This window comes from Garra rufa, chromosome 24 (assembly GCF_049309525.1).
Source record: "Garra rufa chromosome 24, GarRuf1.0, whole genome shotgun sequence".
NCBI classification, from domain to species: domain Eukaryota; kingdom Metazoa; phylum Chordata; class Actinopteri; order Cypriniformes; family Cyprinidae; genus Garra; species Garra rufa.
Window position 1 is genome coordinate 3,678,058 of NC_133384.1, and position 22,646 is coordinate 3,700,703.

Here is a 22,646-nt window from a genome sequence, read left to right on the forward strand (position 1 = left end):
GTTGATTTAGTGAAAATAAATGTTATATTTGACATATGTCTAAATCAATCTAACATAACAATCTAACATTGGTTCTTTTTGTATTAGTAGCCAATGAGCTCGCTGCTTAACATTCAAATACTTGGCTAGTGCTTGCTGTAGTATTTGCAACGTGCATCAGAAACCCTTCACCTTCCCCAGCTCCACCTGTATAGATCTGCTACAGGGTGATTCATGTACGCTACATATGAGGGATATTCATGTTATATGTGCAGCAGCAGTATTTCTTAAATGCTCACACTCACAGCAGCATACTGTGGATGTATTGGCAGTAGCAAGTCTTGGTACTTGCTCTGCCGCAGCAGCGTAGCAGACCTATATCGCCAAGATCAAACCCATTAACATTGTCATGTACTGTACATTACCATGCCAAACCCTCCAAGAGTTGTCATGATAGAACTATTTTCGTCTCTGTGTGCAGTGTATTGTCATCAGCGGAGAGAGCGGTGCTGGGAAAACAGAGAGTGCTCACCTGTTAGTCCAACAGCTGACTGTCCTCGGAAAGGTTTCGTAGAGTTGCTTTAAGTTCTCATTGTTGTTATGACAAGTGTTTGTCTTAGAATGTCTCATTTCACTTAATGCTTCCATTCTTGTCACATAATAAAATAGTTTAAACTAGAATCAATATTGTAATGTGTATTTGTGGTGTTGATTGTTGATCACTTTTTTCAGGCCAACAATCGGACCCTCCAGGAGAAGATTTTGCTGGTCAATAGTCTGGTGGAGGCCTTTGGAAATGCCTGCACTGTGATCAATGATAACTCCAGTCGATTTGGGAAGTATCTGGAGATGAAGTTCACCTGTGGAGGGACTGTGGTGGGAGCTCAGATGTCAGATTACCTCCTGGAGAAATCCCGGGTCGTTCACCAAGCCGTGTAAGAGACCACCTCTCGCATATGACCTTAAAGGGGTTATATGATGCGGTTTCTTTTTTTTTTCCTTTGTCTTTAGAGTGTTACAAGCTGTTTGTGCGAAGCTTAAAGTCTCTTTATTATAAAAGTTAAGACTCCTAAAACGGCTCGTTCAAACACGCCCCACATGTTCACGTCATGGCGTGGGTAGATTTGCATAACACCACCCGTATGTATATGGAAAGAAAGAAGGCGTAACTTTTACCGGCTGTAGTTGTGTTGCAGCCGCCATGTTGTGGAGACGCAGTGTGTTTCATTCAAACTTTGTTTAGCCTTCCAAATGAGGACACAACTAGAAATCAGTGGTTAGTAATCAGTACTTAATTTCACGGAGAGCAGCTTAAAATGAAGCAGCACAAAAGGTTAAGGCTATAAAGTAGGGCAATTCCAACGTCGCATGAACAGTCTGCGCTTCTGACTGACGGCCTGTAAGTACGTTTTCATTTTTAAAGAATTTGCTACTGACTATTCAAATGCGAGTTTTGAGCAGTGTAGAGTCGTGCTTGTTATTTCTCATTCAGCGATTGAAAATGCAGACATGGTGTTATGTTTATGTGGTGCAACGCAACGCAACACGTAAAAAAAAACATACGAGTCATTATAATCAGTATGTCACCAATGGATGCAACAAATGCCTCATTTATAATGGGTTTTATTGTTTCTGTCTCGTTGCGCCGGGAAACGGCATCACAACATGATAACGGCATAACATTTCCTTCACTTGCTTGAGATATTCGGCCAATCACAATGCACCGCATAGCTGACTAATCAGAGAACACCTTGTTTTTCATCAACGATGAGATAAGTAAAAATTGAAGCTTTTCAGAAAGGCAGGGCAGAGAAGAGCAACAATAATGTACAATATGTGGCAAATAATATGTTTTTGAACCTCAAACCGCATAAACACATTGCATTACACCAAATACACAAAATAATGCTCTTTTTAGCAACATCATATGACCCCTTTAACCATGAAACAGCAGCTGAATTCAGCATGAATACAGAATGAAATGCTAAAGACTAACTAAAATGACCAAACGCAGTGTGACAGTTAGTCACAGTCAATGAATAGGGTACAAATCATTTGTTGAATAAGAAAAAAAAGACATTTTCAGCAACAATAAAACAAGCACAATGAAAAAAAAAAATCATAATTGTTACAAATTTCACAAATTGTAAGTGGATTTCAAAATTGACTACAAACTAATGGCAGGTAACACATTATTAAACTGGATATTTTGAAATAGAAAGACTGAAATCTTTATATATATATATATATATATATATATATATATATATATATATATATATATATATATATAGAACATACTCCAATAATCTTTAATTATATCTTCAAAAAAAATTATTACAGTGAAATTAAATATATTTTGTTCAACAAATTAATAGTAACTACTAGTAAGTTACTAATATTTTTCATCTAATGATTTGACTGATTGCATAAACAGATTTTGAAACAGACATTGAATTATATCAAATTATTAAATTTAATTAAAAGTATGAAAATTGACAATACACTTTTCTTTTCAGTGTTTGCCATTTTTTTACCACCAGCACTTTTTCTCAACTGCTTAAAATCAATTCTATAACCAAACATCTTTCTTTCTTCAGAGGGGAACGAAACTTCCACATCTTCTATTATATCTATGCCGGTCTGGCAGAGAGGAAGAAACTCGGCCACTACAAGCTGTCAGACAGCAAAACTCCAAAGTAAGTTCTTGAGCCCCTGATAACAGCCTGCTGTTTTTATCTGGATCCTCATCTGACGTCCTTATTTCTGTTTTGTACTCTTTGTTTTTCTCAATTCCAGGTATCTCCACAATGAGAATGTTAAATTAGTGCCTGACATTGTGGGCAATGCCTTCTATAAGGAGCAGTTTGAAACTGTGGAGCAGTGCTTCAAAGTCATCGGCTTCACCCTCGAGGTAAACAAACCTATCACAACAAAGTGCTTACAGTCTTTAAAATAAACTTTTATTTTTGTACTCTCTTCCAAATAAAATCACCTTTTTAAATAATAAGTGTCATTTAGAAGATTTATTTACTTTTACATAATTAGAGTTCTTCAGTTGAAGGTGATAGCACTGGCTTTCATTACACTAAAATGCAAATGTTGTTTCTTTTCGGAGAAGGGGCTAAAATGCCGCTTGATTACTAAATAATGAAGTGTAATAGACAAGAGGAATGCTGATGTGCAGTGACCGTGAGAACAGCCTGCCTGTGTCCATTCAGGTCCAGTGCTCTTAAGGCTGGCGATGGCCTGTGTGAAAGGGTTATGTAGAAGTTGTGACCCAGTGCTCTAATGCCATCAGTCTCCACAGTTAGCATCAGGCGAATCAATGATGCATGCTAGAATACATTACCAGTGCCCATTTTGTCTGGATGGCCACATCCAAGCTTATCAGTGAAATAAGATATCAGATATCCCAAGATTACAAAACTTTCACAGCGAAGCGCAAGTAAGTAAAAACCCAATTAGTTTCTTTATAGAGAATTTTTAACCTTTTAACATAGTCGCAACATTAAACAAATGAGCTTGTTAAGTAGAAATAGATTTATTTGTTGAAGCTACCAATAAGAAATTGTTTAATAGCTAAATTTTTGTGAAGTACTACGCAGTCTATCTTGGAGAGAGATCAACCAATCCAAGAGGTTGCTGTTTCCATACTTTTTCAAAAATTACAAATATTTTGCAGTAAACTCAAATATATTGTTTTTATATTTTTTATCATGTTGATTGTAAGTCATTAGCTTTTCATATATGTGACCCTGGACCACAAAACCAGCCTTAAGTAGCACAGGCATATTTGTAGCAATAGCCAAAAATACATTGTATTGGTCAAAATGAACGATTATTCTTTTATGCCAAAAATCATTAGGACATTAAGTAAAGATCATGTTCCGTGAAGATACTTTGTCAATTTTCTACCATAAATATATCAAAACTTAATTTTTGATTAGTAATATTCATTGCTAAGAACCTCATTTTAGACAACTTTAAAGATGATTTTCTCAATATTTTGATTTTTTTGCACCCTCAGTAGTATCTCAACCAAATATTGTCTTATCTTAACAAACCATACATCAATGGTTCAGCTTATTTATTGAGATGGAATATAAATCTCAATTTCAAAAAATTGACCCTTATGACTGGTTTTGTGGTCCACATATACTGTTCTTGTGAAAAAGAAATAATTCATCCAAACTGAAATTTGCCAAAAATTGACCTTCAGACCATCCAAGAGGTGGACTGGAAGAGATTTAGATAAATCTGGCATTGCATCTCTTGCTCACCAATGGATCCTCTGCAGTGAATGGGTGCCATCAAAAACTGTGTTTGTAAGAAACAAATAAGGCAAAATATGAGTCCATAATACATAATAATGCTTTCTTTCGTGAAAAAGTCCATCCCCTGTTGTCTTCTCACATCAAAATCTGCCAGCAGATTTGTTTATAGCTGTTTTGGAATGTTTACTGATTTCTTTCCTGATTCAGACAACTTTTTCCCTGAAGAAAGCAACATTTTGGATAGAGGACTTTAACTAAAAGTGATGTTTTTATCAATTGTTTAAACTCTCATGTTCACGGCACCCATTCACTTCAGAAGATCCATTGTTGAGCATAGTGATGCAATGCTGAATTTCTCCAAATCTTTCCAATAAAGAAACAACTTCAGCTACATCTTGGATGGCTTGAGGGTGAGTACATTTTCAGCAATTCTTCATCTGTCTCTGTAATGTCAGTTTAGTTTTCTATTTCTCGAGAGAGACATGAGTAATCACAGGCCTGTGAGTGACATGACTGACATTACGGAACACTGTATTCTTTAGGGAATCCATATAATCGAATAGACAGACGTGGCAATGTGCCACTAGATATTAGCTGCTATGCTACATTTGCAGAAATATGTAGCAGTTTCATTCCTCTGGGCTGGGATGCTTAAACAAAGATGTTATTAGAGTTGATGCAATCAATCACGTTATTTATGCCTGACGTCTCCTCTGTGGAATCTTTTATTGAATCCATTTAATTATTTATCAACATGACCAACTGTGGTACATTTTTTGTCATAATTTCATCAGGAGCTTGGGAGTGTTTACAGTATCTTGGCTGGGATCCTAAATGCAGGTGATGTCGAGTTCACATCAGTGGCTTCGGAACATCAGACGGACAAAAGCAACATTTCCAACATGGGAGTACTAGAGAGTGGTAAGATTTGTCACATATTCCAGGTTTTCAAGGCTGACCTTTTACTCTGTACAACACAACCTTTTGGCCTGAGCACAGTTATATAATCATTCATGGGTGTGTGTGATTATGTAATTATGAAGTGCTACATTTTTATTTACCCTGGGTAAATCCCTATTTGCATCCCTTTTGAAAAAAAAATCTCCACAAACAAGTCTGAGGTGGTTTGTTGCTCTTAGCAGACTTAATAGATTTACAGGGGTTTAGGACACTTTTCACCAGCTTATCTAACTTAAACTAGCAAACCACATTTGACCAGTTTAAGTTTTTTTTTTTTTTTTTATTACACAGTAAGCATTAAATGTCATTGAAGGGAGTTTGGAATGTTTTCATCATTGATTTTTCCATTGCAGGAAAAAATATTGTGAGACAGAAGACAGCCCTTTTTTAAATGTATGAACCTAAAAGTATACCAGAACTAGTGACATACACTATTACTGATGAGTATATGTATTTATGTCATGACAACTCTCAGAAAAGTTTAGCATGGTAATAGATATGACAGTGTTAGTGTATTTGGTCTTGGTGGAATAGATCTGCTATGCTGCTAGTGCTAAATTGCTGCTGCTGTTGGTTACTGCTGCAGGTGTAGATTAAGTACAGAACTTGTTACTGGCAAAGCATATGACGATACAGTGCTGTGAGTATATAAGACATACTGCTGCTGCAAAAATATCATTAAATAACCCATAGCAGATCTTTACAGGTGGAGCTGGAGACGTTGGAGGGTTTCAGAGGAACTCTGAAAGCGTGCTGCAAAATTCCCAAGTGAATGCTACTAGCATCAGCAAGCTGCAAGCTCATTAGTTGCGTATGCAACATGACCCAATCAGCTTATGCCAGTCGTATAACTCTGTGATATCATCAGTTACGTTAACAACCCATCTGCCTGTGTCATCTAGAGTTTCATGGCAGAACTAGATATGTAAACTGGGATTCGGCCCCAGTAGGTGAAAAACCAAAACTTAAACTTGGCAACTAAATGAAATAAAAACAGTAGGTTGATGTTGAAGAATTAAAATTACTAAGACCAAACAGTAAATGTAATCAAAATAAATTAAAGCCAACATGATCTCATGGCAATTGGGACATATTTTAGGAGGTAGCTAATTCGTATGAATGCGTACAACCTCAATCTAAATTTTTGCTAAATTGTACGTATTTTTACGTGTTCCCCAATTCTTATGGTCGTGAATGGGTTGTAAGATATATAGAAATATACAAGAAATAAAAAATAGAAATAACCAAAGCATAATAAAAAAGCTAAAAATTAAACTAAACTTAAAACTGGAAAAGCTAATTCATGCTAAGTGCTTTTCATAAGTAGTTTTGCATTACTTACATTGCATTAACTAACATTAACTAACAATAAGCACTGCATTTGTTACCAGAGGTCAACCGATGTATCGGTTTTGCAGATTCATTGACACTGATAGTTGATTGGCGAAACTTTCAGTTATCAGCAAAAATCCATGCCGATAGTTTTTCCGGGTTGACTTCATTGCTAGAGCGGCTGAAAAGGTCATCATTATACAGCAAAGTCTGTACATAGCTGCGAGTTCTTCAAGGCGCTGCACTTTTGCCCGGTGTGACCAACATATTTTGATTAGATAATCACAAATGTTCTAGAATAGAAGCTTAGATAAATTGTGAAAGTACACAGTATTTCTAAATGTATTTAATTTCAATTCTGTGGACTTTGTGTAGATATTTGAAGATGGCCATCTTTAGCTTGACTGTTGATGTAATGGTAATACAGTACTTTACAATTTGAGTCCATTTGTAACATTAAGATTGATAAAAGCTGTAGAATAGAAGTACTGTTCCTTGTTAAAGTGTGTTCATTTCTTTTAAAAATGTAATTGCTTTTGTTAACAATAATAAACTATGAACTAACTGTAATGATCAATATATAATTAATATTAATATTTTTTATTTATTTACAAATCTAGTAAATAACAAATCTTATTTACAAATTTCCATTCAGTATTCATATAAAAAATTATCGGTAGATTAATTGGTATCGGCCAGTGTGGTCCAACCTAGCTATCGATATCGGTAAAGTCCAATATCGGTCGACCTCTATTTGTTACACTATTTATTAATCTTTGTCAATGTTAGTTGATAAAATTACAACTGTTTATTGTTAGTTTATAAAATTACATTAACTCAGAGTAATAATTTAACAAAAATTTAAAGAATTTTACTAATGTTAACTAATGAAGTTAACTAGTTAACGCTAATGTGAAGGTGTTTGCAATGCTGCGTCTATGGAAGGGGCCGTAAATTAATGCAACCTTATTGTGAAGTGTTTCCTACAATAGCAAAACACTTAGTAATATCTTTCAAATACATTTTAAGGTAAAGAATTCAGCTAGATACTAAAACTAAGAGTATGTCAAATAAATGTATTTGTTGTTGTTTGGATTTAGTATTATTAAAATACTATTCTAGATTTTATTTCTATTTTAATTAGTTTCTTGTTTGTTGTATTTTCATGAGATGGTAGCAAAACTGATGTTCTGACTTGTTACATAAACTAAAAGTGTACTTTAAAATAAGCAATGCAGTACATACTTAATTTGAATAGAAGTGGCATGCAGCTCCTAAAAAACTAAATTAGCACATAATTATGTTTTTATATGTTTGCATGTTCAGCTGCATCGCTGCTGTGTATCCGTGCAGATGAGCTCCAGGAAGCGTTGACCTCTCATTGTGTGGTCACACGGGGTGAAACCATCGTGAGGTCAAACACAGTGGAGAAGGCCACTGAGGTACGGGACGCTATGGGCAAAGCCCTCTATGGACGCCTGTTTAGCTGGATCGTCAACCGAATCAACTCTCTCCTAAAACAAGACAACCAGTCAGAGTAAGAACTGTGCTCAGATTTGTCAATATTTCAATGTCTACAATCAAAACTCTAAATGGGCCATTCTACAGAATTGGTTCAAAGTCAGAGTTGGAAACGTCTTTAAAAAAAAATATTTTTCCACAAATGTTGTATGTCTGCAAATTGTATTGTTACAAACGGGGACTCGACGACAGCGTCAGTAGATCCAAACGCAAACTTTATTGTACAGATCGTGGTCAGAACAGGCAGGGACAAACATCAGCAAACAGGAACATCCAGGGAAAGACAAAGGCATAATCCGATAAGACAGGCGAGGGTCAAAATACAAGATCAAACTAGGCAAGACTATGGCTAAGACTAGGAAACAAAACAGAACAAGGGCAAAGGCAATGGAAAAAAGCAACAAGTCAATGGAAACAAGGAAAAACGCTTGGTTGAGTCCGCAAGAGCAAAACAATACTTCGCAACCTCCTGTTTGGCATGGCCCTGTTTATATGGCTGCCAAACCGGAAGTAACCAGCGGAGCAGCAGAGGGTGCAGTAACAGTCTGTGAGATATTTTATTTTATTTTTTATTTTATTTTTTTATTTTTTTCAAAATAGAAAGTTATTTTCAAGTGTGATTTATGAGATTAGTTGCATTTTATATCAAAAATTTCTTTGTAAAAGGCAAAAGTTGATCATACTGATTTAAACTTAAGGATTCGTGAATATACATTGAAACAAACACTATCATAATTGATAATTCAGTATACTTTTTTCGACAAAACATCACATGTTTTGGTAGTGACTGCATGTTTTCGGTAGTGACAGTAATGTTTTGGCAGTAACCACATTACATTACAGAATTTTAACCCTCATACTAAAATACTAAAATTTTGTGTAACTGCACTAAAGTTTTGTTTATTTCCCCCAATTAAAGGATTATGTGTTCCCTTTTGTCAAAAATGGCGTTCGGTAGTGACATTCTTTAAAGTTACACACATTTTACATACTTTTGAACACATTTACCTTAAAATGATGGGGCCTATCACCGTGTAGCTATGAGAGAGATGGACACATAAATATTTCCTGATCATTAATGTAGAGGTGTAGTTAAAATCAGTCTCAGCCAATGGACTAAAACATAGCTTCGGTAGTGACATGAAAATTAACATAAAGTTTCATAATTTACAAAGAAAATATAAAATAAAGAAAAAAACAACAATGGAAAAAACTACAAAAATTATTTCAATATTATTTTTAAATTCAAGTTAAAATGTATGGGTTAGGATTCGGGACAGCCACCTTCCAATTGCATTTACAGATATTTTAAATATTATTGTGGGTTTCAACAGATAATAAACATCTATTTGAATACTTAAATTCGTTTTAAATGTGTTTTTTGGTTTTGGGACAGCAGTTTGGACCAGTTCTGTAGAATAGCCCAAATATGAACTCAAACACTATACATCAAAGTCTTTCAAGACCACCATCGAAGACTGTAACAACTTTAGAATATCTCCTAATTGACCAGAAACTAGAAAGAAATAGTTCAATCCAATTTTTCTTAATTCGTGAATCCTTGAATTTCTCTCCAGGGAGGAAGGTCTAAACATTGGTATTCTGGACATATTTGGCTTTGAAAACTTTAAGAGGAACTCTTTTGAGCAGCTCTGCATCAACATTGCCAATGAGCAGATCCAGTTCTACTTCAACCAGCACATCTTCGCCTGGGAGCAGGTACATTTAGTCTCTGGTCTTTTTATCCAGTCTTCAGTTGTTTGGGAGCTTTTCTATGCCTTTTGAGAGCATTTTTATTTTTCTTCCTCTGCACAGCCTTATTTCCATCTAAATGGTAGTAACACCTCATCATTTATCGTATCACGGTGTTGTGAGAAATGGAGGGAAGGGGAGTCGAATATTCCGTTTTCTTTTGACGCAGACAAGCGTGGCAATTCCCCAGACTGACTGGGCTGACTGTAGCCTTGAGGGGAAAAGTGATTTGGTGCCTCTAAACGTTTGTGACTAACCCACATTAGTGCCTTCATAAATCATCTGAAACAAGGGTTACGTCAGGAGCCGCTGACTTTGTTCTGTTTCTATAAGTAGAGAGAAAATGCTCCTTTAGGTATATGTGTGGCTGTGAGCCCACATTTCTGTGGTTGATGCATAATTCATTAATATTTATATGGATAAAACTAACAAGTATATTTATTTGCTAGGCAGTTGCTGAGAGGGTGCTAGGGCATTGTTATTTGACTGTTAGGCATTGCTACAATAATAATAACAGTAATATTTTGGAGTGGAATGTGACCTAGACATTGCTTTGTGAGCTTTACCTGGAAATTCTTTTTTAATGTGTGTTCTCCGTATTATTATTTCTTTTCTACTCCGAGAACTCATGAGTATGTTGCCTGAAGTAAACATTAAAAAGTGTTTTTTCTGTTTTGTTTTTTTGTTTTTTTGTTTTTTGTGTGTGCCAGTGTTGCTTCAAATCTCTGTTGTTTTTGCATCCCTGGGGCTTGTGTGTCAGCAGCAGTCTTACTGTCCCAAAAAATGAGGTTGTTCCCTGTTCGCAGGATTACTTTACCCGCGGCTAAAAGCTCTATTCTACACCAGAGATTGGATTACTTGGACAAGCTTCTATATGTCTGTTGATGCATTTCGCCAGTGAATAATTTAAGTCCATTTGTGTATTGTAATTTATCAACATGGCAGTCTAGAGACAAGACAGACATGACATTTGCTCTTTGGGTGGAGTGCTCTGCTCACAGGAAGTCATTGTGCAGCAGCAGGAATTGCCTGACACACAGAGTAGTTCAGATTTAGGCGGCTACGGAGCTCCAGGCATCAGCTAGCAGAAGTCAGCAGTGTTGTTGGGAGCTTACAGATATTAGTGGATGGATGAACAGAAGTATGTTCCCCAAGGAGAAATTCAGGTGCACTACAATATCAGCGTCAAACGTAAAAGTCTCAGAAAACATCACATTCAGAGACATAGTGTAATCAAACTAGACATTTCAAAATATGAATGTAATGTCTGAATGTAATTTTTTTTTTTTTTCATGTTGTATTGGGGGCAAGAAATTAGAAAATCTGGACTGGATGAAGAAATTTAGTCAAAATTGCAGCTGAAACCCTATTGTAATTGTTAGAGTGGCCAAGGATCAGCAATCTCCACATAAAGCCTGTCAGGCAGACAAAACCGTCACTTGTAGAGACTTGAAACTTGGAGGGATGGTAGTACTCACACATCTATAATCTACATCTACAATGTCACCAAGGCTCACCCCAGTTGGCCTGACTAGGGCGCCTAAACCGTTGTCCGTCACCCTGCACATTTTTTAAGTACTTCGATTTTTTGAAAATAAGTATATATATATATACTTATATATATATACTTTTGCGAAAAAGTTCTAGGTTTTTCGCCTAATCGGAACCAAACCAGTGCAGGAAAATTCTGGAGAGTGAATATCAATAATTATCGAAAAAACTTTTGACTCTCCGTCGCAAAGGGATGCCAAAATGTTTGAAAGGGGCTTTACTAAAATGGCTATAACGTTTTAACAGAATGAGATATCTTTGCCAAACTCACAACGCATATATAAGAGCTGAATCTGAGTTCACATGAAAAAATATCACAGAGCTTGGCCACTTCAAGGCACTAAAAGAGGGTTTATTAAATTAATTATATATATTTTTTTTAATTATAATTATTATGTTTATTAAATTATTAAATTAAATTAAAATTTGTACGCATGGCCTTGGTCCAAAGTGCCGTGAGTGGCTATAAGGACATTTGCATATCTCAGAAAACATGGCCAATGAACTTTGAGCACCTATTAGAACAGGCTAGCGGAGGTCGATTAGAACGAAACTTGGTGAGCCTGTTTGACTCATGGCCGAGAAATGAGAAAAAATCTGGACCGGATGAAATGTAGTCAAAATTGTCACTGAAACCCTATTGTAATTGTTAGATTGGCCAAGGATCAGCAATCTCCACGTAAAACCTGTCAGGCAGACCAAACCGTAACTCAACTTGAAACTTGAAGGGATGGTAGTACTCACATCATCTACAGCGTTACCAAGGCTCACCCCAGTTGGCCTGACTGGGGCGCTACAACGAAAATAACTCCTAAGCCATGTCCGTCACCCTGCATTTTTTGAAAAAAACTACTTTTGTGGAAAACGTCCTAGGTTTTTCGCCTAATCAAAACCAAACCAGTGCAGGAAAATTCTCTGGAGAGTGAATATCAATAATTATCAAAAAAAAGTTGAACTTTCGACTCTCCGTCGTAAAGGGACGCCAAAACGTTTGAAAGGGGCTTTTATAACTTTTGAACGGAATTAAATATCTTTGCCAAACTCATAACGCATATATAAGAGCTGAATCTGAGGTCACACAAAAAAATATTGTGAAGCTTAGCCACTTGGCCAGGAAAAAATGGTCATAACTATGAAATTGTTTGTCCTATTGACATGAAAATTGGTATGCATGGCATTGGTCCAAAGTGCAGTGAGTGGCTATAAGGACATGGCCGATGAACTTTGAGCACCTATTAGAACAGGGTAGTGGAGGTCGGTTGGAATGAAACGTAGTGGCCTGTTTGATTCATGGCCCTAAAGATCTGTGGGAAAATTTAAAAGAAATCAGCCACTGTGGGGCAATATCTCATTTTTCAAAGGCGTAAATTATTGTACATTGCACCGTTTTTCACACGTACACATAAAATTTGTGTCTTACGATAGACCTCCTCATTCCGAACAACTTTGCCTCTAGAACCACTGCTGTCAATTAAACCATTTGTTAAATGCTTGAGAAACTGTAAAAAAAGAAAAAAAAAAAAAAAGAAAAGAAAACCTACTTTTGCAAACTAGTCCTAGGTTTTTCACTCAGTTAGGGGGAAAAAAAACACTGCAGTACAATTCTCTGGACTCTCTAGGCCAAAAAAGCTATAATGGGGTCATTTAGAAAAGGGCTCTATCCAAACATAGCCAAAAGCCTATAAAGCCAAAGGGAAAACTAAAAACTTCACAAAACCTGGTGAGCACAGCTCACATTCTCAACATGTATGCAAAGTTTTAGGGAGATCGGACCACAGTTGGTGCTATAACAGTCATAAATGTTAAAAACATCATATTTCTATGGTAAATTACCAGGATTTGCCCAAAATGCATGTTTAATCATTGATTCAAGTAGTTCCAAGGCTTGCTAAATAATATGTAATGTAATGTCTTTTTTCATATGTGCTTGAATTTCTTAAAGCACTTGAACCCCGGTAATCGCTGCTTGCAGCTAAATTTTTTGTTTACCTAAAAATAGGTAAACACAGATAGTTTTACATCTTTGGTTCTACAAATTTGGGGGTTGGTAGTATTTTATCATGTTTTAAAAAGTCTCCGTCACTCACCCAGGCTGCATTAATTTGAAAAAAAAAAAAAATATATATATATAGTAAATATTGTGAAATATGATTACAATGTAAAATAACTGATTTCTAGTCAATCACCAGTCTAAACTATCATTTCTCGAACAAAACTGTTTATTGTTCTAATTCTAATAGAACAGATTTTAATAACCTCATACAACTACATTAAATCATTTGGTTTCTCTGCAGGATGAGTATCTGAATGAAGACGTAGATGCTCGAGTGATTGAATATGAAGACAACCGGCCACTGCTGGATCTGTTCCTTCAGAAGCCCATGGGCATGTTAGCGCTACTAGATGAGGAGAGTCGCTTTCCTCAGGCGACTGACCAGACCCTTGTCGGCAAGTTCCTCTCAACAACTGACCTTCTCGCAGAAACATCTACATCATAGAGCTTTAAGCTTTAGTATTGTTCGCCTGGTGTCTTATGACCAAGGGACACTTAAACTCTCTCTCACACACACACACACACACACACACACACACACACACACACACACACATGCAAACAGATGTACGCTCAAACCCACAAGAACAAGGGAGAGGCTGTCATCAAACATTTGACTGACAAGTCTTTGACTGACAGCTGAATAATTCAGCATGCCAAGACTAGATGCCTAGCTGTTTTTCCATGACTTAGCTTTATTTGCTTTATACTGAATGAAACGGATGAATGAATTCATTCACGTGTATCTTATGTTATCACAAATGGATGAATGAATTAATGAATAAGGGTGAACGAACAAATGAGCAAATGAATACATGAACTGACAAATGATGAATTAAATGACCAAATTAATTATTGAATTAATGAACTTGTGACTGGATGGGCGTGTAAGTGAATACATTGTGATTAACAAGCAGTTGTCTTGTTTGTTTAGAGAAATTTGAGGACAACTTAAAGTCCAAACACTTCTGGAGACCAAAAAGAGTTGATCTGGGCTTTGGAATCCATCACTACGCAGGCAAGGTAGAATTTTTTTTTATTTATCAGTATTTATTTATGCATCTTTTTCAAACATACCACAGAGACAAAGTTGTGAAAAGAGAATTAGATGGGTTGTTTATCCAAAAAGGACAATTCTGGCATTATTTGCACTGCTATAAATAAAGGATCCAAAATGGAGTTTTAACAGCAGTGCCATTAAAGAATCATTTCGTGTTCCCCAAATACAGAGCTCTTAAATAAACAGGGTTTTTTTTTTTAATAGTGGGAAGAACTTGCCCATTGACTTTCACTATATAAAAAATGAAAACTTTTGTGTATGTAACTATCTCACCTTCATGTCGTTCCAAACCCGTAAGAGAGTTTTCTGACCTTCCCTAGACAGTAACGCAACTACCACGTTTAAGGCCCAGAAAGGTATTAAGGACATCGAAAAAATAGTCCATCAGTGGTTGAACCATAAGCTACAAGAATACTTTTTATGCACAAACAAAACAAAAATAATTACTTTATTCAACAATTTCTTCTCTTCCGTGTCAGTCTTCGATGCACGTTCGTGACAATACCACACAACGCATGTCACATGGACTATTGTAACAATGTCCTTACTACCTTTCTGGGCCTTGAACATTTCAGTTGCATTGCTGTCTATGCAGGGTCAGAAAGCTCTCGGATTTAATCAAAGATATCGTAATTTGTGTTTCGAAGATGAACGAATATGGGATGATTTTAGACTCAAAATAATTAATAGATTCACGCACAATTATCCATGTACTGCATATATTTTATGCATGTATCTTAGAAAACACAAATAAATGCCTTTCAATTTGAGTCAGTGTAATTCGGGATTAAATGATCGTGCAGCAATTTGTACAAACACAGACATGTTTGCGAATAAAAATGTTCTGTTCTACATTAATACATCATAAATTGCTCATGCAAAAATGATTCTGTGCATTTGTGGATCAGGTGACACGCGTGCATTTATTGACGTCTTGCTCAAGTCAATCTTGTTCAGTTCATTTGGATTTTGAGACTTCATTTTCGCTGTTTACAGCATTTCACACACAAACAAGGCCCAGTGCAATTCAATAACGTGTACAAGATTTGAAAAAAAACAAAAAAAAAAAAAACACAAATTTACGTCTCTACACTGAAACAAATGCTTTCCAACCGGTGTCTGCAGAGTTAAGAATTACATTAATGTGCAGCATTTTGTTCAAACAGAGACATATTTGTGAATGTTATGGTTTGTATTAAAGTATCATAATTTGTGCATGTAGTGATTAAAATGTGCATTTGTGGATCAGGCGACACGCGTGCATTCACATCTGTTTGTCGATTCTATTTGATTCATTTGAATTTCAAGACTAAAATCGTCCCATAAACGAAGGTCTTACAGGTATTGTAATGACATGAGGGTGAGTAATTAATGACAGAATTTTCATTTTTGGTTTAACTAACCCTTTAAAGGAGCAGTTCACTTTCAGAACATAAATTTACAGATAATGTACTCACCCCCTTGTCATCCAAGATGTTCATGTCTTTCTTTCTTCAGTCGTAAAGAAATGGTGTTTTTTGAGTAAAACATTTCAGGATTTCTCTCCATATAAAGGACTTCTAAGGTGCCCCCGAGTTTGAACTTCCAAAATGCAGCTTCAAAGGGCTCTAAATGATCACAGATGAGGAAAGAAGGGTCTTATCTAGCAAAACGATCAGTTATTTTCTAAAAAAAAATTGACAATTTATATACTTTTTAACGTCAAATGCTTGTCTTGTCTAGCTCGGCAAGACGAGCGTTTGAGATTAAAAAGTATATAAGTTGTAAATGTTTTTAGAAAATAACCGATTGTTCCGCTAGATAAGACCCTTCTTCCTCAGCTGAGATCATTTAGAGCCCTTTGAAGCTGCATCTAAACTGCATTTTGGAAGTATAAACTCAGGTACACCATAGAAGTCCATTATATGGAGAGAAATCCTGAAATGTTTTCTTCAAAAAACACAATTTCTTCACGACTGAAGAAAGAAAGACATGAACATCTTGGATGACAAGGGGGTGAGTACATAATTTGTAAATTTTTGTTCTGAAAGTGAACTACTCCTTTTAGCCAAGTTCATCTGTGAAGATAATAGTCTGTTGGATGTAAATGCATCTTGTTTCTTGTGTGGTCAGGTAATTTATAATGCCAGCGGCTTCCTGGGTAAGAACAGAGATGCTCTGCCCGCTGATATTGTTCTTCTGCTGAGGTCGTCAGAGAATGAACTGATCCGTAAACTGGTTACTCACCCGCTCACTAAAACAGGTTTGCTTTGACTTTGTACTCTGTAGAAACCCTTAAAGCCTTTGGTTCGTCTGCTGTTTAGATGCTTCATTTTCTGTCCCTTTGAATACAGATATAATTGTTTTATGTTGCTAAGGAACCCACACATCCACACACATTCATTTAGACATGCACTTATAAAGCTTTAGGTGTGTGTGTCTCATTCGTTCTCTCTGTATGAGACAGATTTTCTAAACAGTGACCTCTAACAATGTGTCAGTCAATCCAATCATTGTGTAATTGCCTCGTTCAATTACTCATTTTTTTTCCATTGTGCTGCCAGAAAAAAAAAAAGTAAATGGGAACATTTTGTTGCTTTGAGTACATCCACCAGTCCTGCAGTTTGATTACTTTTCAGTCGCAAAACAAGAAACTAACTGAGGCCTAAAACACATGGATTAATTATTTTGTCAAAATCAAACAAAATGCATGTTATTTTTTATTACTGATCTGAATAAGATATTTCCCATAAAAGACGTTTACATATAGTCCACAACAGAAAATAAGCTGAATATATAAAATGACCCCATTCAAAAGTTTGCATACACTTGATTCATAATACTGTGTTGTTACCTGAATAAACCACATCTAGGGTTTTTTTGTTTGTTTGTTTTGTTTTATTATAGTTGTTCATGAGTCCCTTGTTTGTCCTGAACAGTTAAACTGCCCACTGTTCTTCAGAAAAATTCTTTAGGTCCCACAAATTCTTTTTGTGAAATTGAACCCTTTACAACAATGACTGTATGATTTTGAGATCCATCTTTTCACAATAAGGACAACTGAGGGACTCAGTAAGCAACTATTACTGAAGATTCAAACTCTCTGTGATGCTCCAGAAGGAAACCAGATGCATTAAGAGCTGGGGGGGGGGGGTGAAAACTTTTAGAATTTAAGATCAGGGTAAGTTTGACTTATTTTGTCTTCTGGGAACTATCTTATGTAGCCTCTGGTGTAACTATCTTATGTAGCCCCTGAAGGGCAGTACTAAATGCAAAGTGAAAATGATAAGAAAAATTAAAAAATCCCCATCCTGTTCAAAAGTTTTCATCCCCCAGCTATTTTCCTTCTCACGTTTTTCCTTCTGTAATAGTTATCATAATCATACAGTTAATGTTGGGGTTCAAATGCACAAAAATGATGAAAAAACACAGAAATTGTGGGACCTGAAGGATTTTTTTCTGAATAACAGCAGGCAGTTTAACTGTTCAGAGCAAACAAGGGACTCATGAACATTTTTTTTTTTTTTTTTGACTCCCTGATGCAGGCTATGTTGCAGAAACGCGTTGGAGTTTTTAGAAAGGTTTAATGTGACCAAGCTGCTACAATAAAGGCTTTTTAACTTCTATATGAGAGTGCCTTAGAGTTCCTCTTGCTTTTTCGACTATATTTTCCCATCCAAAGAGCACCTCTAACAAACTTGTTTTGAGTCCAAGAAGCACTCCTAAATTTACATTTTCTGACCCTGCTGAAAAAACCAGCATATGCTGATTAGGTAGTTTTTGGTGCTGGGATGCTGGTTTTAGCTGGTTTATGCTGGTCCTTTGCTAGTTAATGCTGGCCATTTGCTGGTTAATGCTGGTCCTTTGCTGGTTTATGCTGGTCCTTGACCAGCAACATGGCCAGCATAAACCAGCAAAGGACCAGCATAAACCAGCAAAGGACCAGCATTAACCAGCTAATGACCAGCATGAACCAGCAAAGGACCAGCATTAACCAACAAAGGACCAGCATAAACCAGCTAAAACCAGCATCCCAGCACCAAAACCTACCTAACCAGCATATGCTGTTTTTTCAGCAGGGCAACTATCACTAAACAAACAAACAAAAAACACAGTCGTGGACCATTCAGATAACAACACACTATTAAGAATCAAGTGCATTTAAACTTTTGAACAGGGCCATTTTTATAAATGCATTTTGTATGATCCCTCTTAATGAAATTATTAACATTTTGCAGATTCTGCAAGGTGTATGTAAACTTTTGACTTCAACCGTATATATGTGACCTGCTAGATAAGGCAACAATACTGTAGAGTGATTTAGCATAGATTGCACGAGCAGCCAAATGAACAGTATAGTCACATTCTATTAAATTAAACTGCATTATAGACTGCACCACAATCTCACAGAATGAAAATGACAGTGCAAACACCATCCTGTCTGAAATGTTAAGCAGAGATTTTGATCTATTGGTCTGAGTGAATGCGTGTAGCACTCTCTCTAGAAAAGAAAATGTGCTCACTCCCATGTGATCTGATGTGATGAATGGAGGTCGTCTGACTGACACAGTCGATTACGTCCAGTGAGATTCACTGGGGATTGTTTCCAGGAAGTCTGCTGGGATTTCAAACCTACGGGCTTCATTCATAAGGCTTTTGTTAGCTACTTGACCATTGTGAAGCTTATTTATCTGTCAGCACTGACCTCTAAAGACCACATATCGCAGTGCCCTTGAAATGGTTTACCTTACGATAAATGGTAGATTATCTTTAAAGAACATGTGATCTAATCTAATGAAGTATCAACAGCAGATTTCTAATGTGTGTGGTTATCGCATTGAGAGAAGATATTTCCCCTGACCTCTCTCTTTGTGCAGGTAACCTGGCTCACACTAAAGGCAAGGCTGCTCGTATGGGCACACAACAATCACAACGCACCATTAACTTTGCCAAGGTACCTCGTTTTGCCCTCTTCTCCTCTGTGTACTACAAAGCTCGTAAAGGGACATGGTAATGATAAAATACAATGACATGGAAGGATAAAAAATATATATACCCTTGCGTTCTTCCAAGAAACTTTGCTCACAAAATTCTGTACTTTTGTTACTCAGGGGAATGCAATAGTTTTGCAAGAGAATGTAAATGTTTTGTGCGATTGCAAAGTTTCTTGAGGGAATTTAAAGGGTTGGTTCACCCAAAAATGAAAATTAGCCCATGATTTACTCACCCTCAAGGTATCCTAGGTGTATATGACTTTCTTTTTTCAGTCATATCCAATCTGAGATATATTAAAAATTATCCTGGCTGTTCCAAGCTTTATAATGGTAGTGGGCAGGTGCTTCTGCTTAACAATCCAAAAGAAGTCCAATAAAATGCATCCATACATAATAAAATGTGTTTCACATGGCTCTAGGGGGTTTATAAAGGCCTCCTACAGCGAATCAATGCATTTTTGTAAGAAAATATCCATATTTAAGACATAATAATCATTTTTATTTAACTTGTGCTAACTGTCATACATGCAAGCCGTTCCGGGTGGATGACGTAGGACGTATGCATTGGGTATGCGTCGCTGATATCCCGAAACCAACATTTGTTTACAGAAGCAAAGGAAGCAAAGTTTACTTACTTTAGTAAGGGAGTCTCCTCTTGGCTTATATCGAAATCCTCCAACATTTTTCTTTACATATCTTTTTATTACAAAAATCTATTGATTTACTACAGGATGCTTTTATTCACCCCCTAGAGCCATGTGAGGCACTGTTTATTATTGATGAATGAGCTTTAATTGGACTTGTTTTGGACTGTTGAACAGAAGCACCCACCCACTGCCATTATAAAGCTTGAAAGAGCTAGGACAATTTTTAATATAACTCAGATTGGATTTGACTAAAACAAGAAAGTCATACACCTAGGATGCCTTGAGGATGAGTAAATCATGGGCTAATTTTCATTTTTTGTTGAACTAAACCTTTAAATGCTTTGAGGGAACACAAAGTTTCTTGAGAGCATGCAAATGTTTTGGAGTGAACAGATGGCAATCGTTTTATAAGAATGCAAATGTTTTGGAATGAATGCAAAGTTTCTTGATAACACACGTATCTGAGTGATTGTAAACTTTCTTGATAGAACACAGTTGTTTAGGAGCAAATTCAAACTTTATTGAAAGCCCACAAATGTTTTGGAGCAAACACAAAACAACTGGAGAATGCAGTAGTTTTACAATAAAATTTAAGGTGAGACACTGTAGGTGAATAGGGTAAAAAAAAAAAAAAAAACAACGAATAGTTATGACTTTACTTACCAAGTTGATTGATTACATTGATAATTGTAAAAAAAAAAATTGTATTACAAGTTTTCTAAAATGTTAGGTTTAAATATGCAAATAAGGCATTATTTAATGAAATATAATAATTTAAATAATAAATAATTTGCACACATTTCTAGCACAAAAAAAATGGATGATGTCAATTTCAAAATCCTTGTTTAATTTTACATAATATAGTTTTTTAGACATATAAGAGTCAAATGTTTTTACAGAGAGAATTTAGAATTTTCTCATTTTGTCACTCCACAATTTAGAAAATACCTCTAAAACAATCTATTTTTTATGTTTTTTAGAGAATAAAATGTTGTATAAAATCAAGCAAATTATATATAAACAAGTCCCTTCAGGATATAGACAGGAATAAAAATTTAACGTTTGGTGAGTGTAAGTGCTACCAAAGTGGAGATTTATGGCTCAGTGTAGGAGAAAAAACTCATTTTAAGAAAACAGCCTTTAAAAATATGTATTGTAATTGAAATCTATTAACACAAATAGATAAAGTGCCAAAAAAGAAACACTTAACAGTGTCTTTTGGATGTTTTTTTTTTTACCACTAGTCTGAAAAAAACACTTTATATAAATCCAAAAAGCCCAAAATCTAAAACATGACAGGTGCATGAATAAACAGTGTTTTTGCCTGCAAAGTCTCCCCTTAACTAATGACGTAGTTCTCTATGAAACACAGTATGAGAAAATGAAAAAGCACCAAATATAATTTGTCGTATATTTCCATCACCATGTCCCATTAGGGGCTCTGTAGTGTTTTGTCATTGCTACTGTGCCTTTAAGATTTACATAAGTAAATGACCTCTGTTTTGATTGGCTATGGCTTATTGCATGTGAAATTACCAACTACACAGTGCAAAATAGTGAATACTGAAGGTGTTAGAAAAGTGAAGAAGGTGTAGAAATGAGAGCATTCATAAGTCAGTGGGCTAATGTTTGTTTTTCTTTGATGAGAGCTTCGGTAACACTTTAGTATAAGGACCAATTCTTACTATTAACTAGCTGTTTATTAGTATGCCTAGTATTAGTATGTCTACATGACCATATTCTACATCCCTAATCCTACACAATACCTAAACTTAACAACTACCTTAACTACAATACCAGTCAAAAGTTTTTGAACAGTAAGATATTTAATGTTTTTTAAAGAAATCTCTTCTCCTCATCAAGCATGCATTAATTTGATCCAAAGTACAGCAAAAACAGTACAATTTTGAAGTATTTTTACTATTTAAAATAACTGTTTTCTATTTGAATATGTTTTAAAATGTCATTTATTTAAGAAAAAATTGAAAAATTCAAAGATCAACATTTATCTGAAATAAAAAGCTTTTGTTAATTTTTTCAGATAAATGCTGTTCTTCTGAACTTTCTATTTATCAAATTCTACTTTTCAACATAATAATGTTTTTTGAGCAGCAAATAAGAATATTAGAGTAATTTCTGAAGGACTATGTGACTGGAGTAATGATGCTAAAAATTTAGCTTTGAAATCACAGGAATAAATTATATTTGAAAATATATTCAAATAGAAAGCTATAGTAAAAAGATTTCAAAATTGTAGTGTTTTTGCTGTACTTTGGATCAAATAAATGCAGGCTTGGTAAGCAGAAGGGACTTTAAACATTAAAACAGCCATGTTTAATTAATGTTTAAAAAAAAAAAATAAATAAACATTAAAAATCGTTTTTGACTGGTAGTGTAAGCACTAAATTAAAACTTTGAGTCAAAAGTCAGAGTTAATGGTTTGTTAATAGCAAGAATTAGACTTTGTGTGACCAGAACTTCAGTGCTTTTACTTTTTGAAATGTACTAATTTTCTTCCCACCTGTTTTATCTCTCCATCTC

At 35.6% G+C, this 22,646-nt stretch overlaps 1 protein-coding gene across 2 annotated transcripts in view; it reads left to right on the forward strand.

The window, feature by feature from the left end:
• Positions 1-22,646, forward strand: part of myo3a (myosin IIIA) — a 120,018-nt gene that overhangs the window by 79,709 nt on the left and 17,663 nt on the right. For both annotated transcript variants that reach the window (XM_073830435.1, XM_073830436.1), the window contains 11 exons: positions 461-544; positions 712-914; positions 2,580-2,678; positions 2,779-2,893; positions 5,051-5,177; positions 7,875-8,085; positions 9,647-9,788; positions 13,667-13,820; positions 14,360-14,448; positions 16,598-16,727; positions 19,342-19,418. In XM_073830435.1, coding sequence (XP_073686536.1) covers positions 461-544; positions 712-914; positions 2,580-2,678; positions 2,779-2,893; positions 5,051-5,177; positions 7,875-8,085; positions 9,647-9,788; positions 13,667-13,820; positions 14,360-14,448; positions 16,598-16,727; positions 19,342-19,418 — 1,431 coding nt within the window. The remainder of the gene's footprint in view (positions 1-460; positions 545-711; positions 915-2,579; positions 2,679-2,778; positions 2,894-5,050; positions 5,178-7,874; positions 8,086-9,646; positions 9,789-13,666; positions 13,821-14,359; positions 14,449-16,597; positions 16,728-19,341; positions 19,419-22,646) is intronic.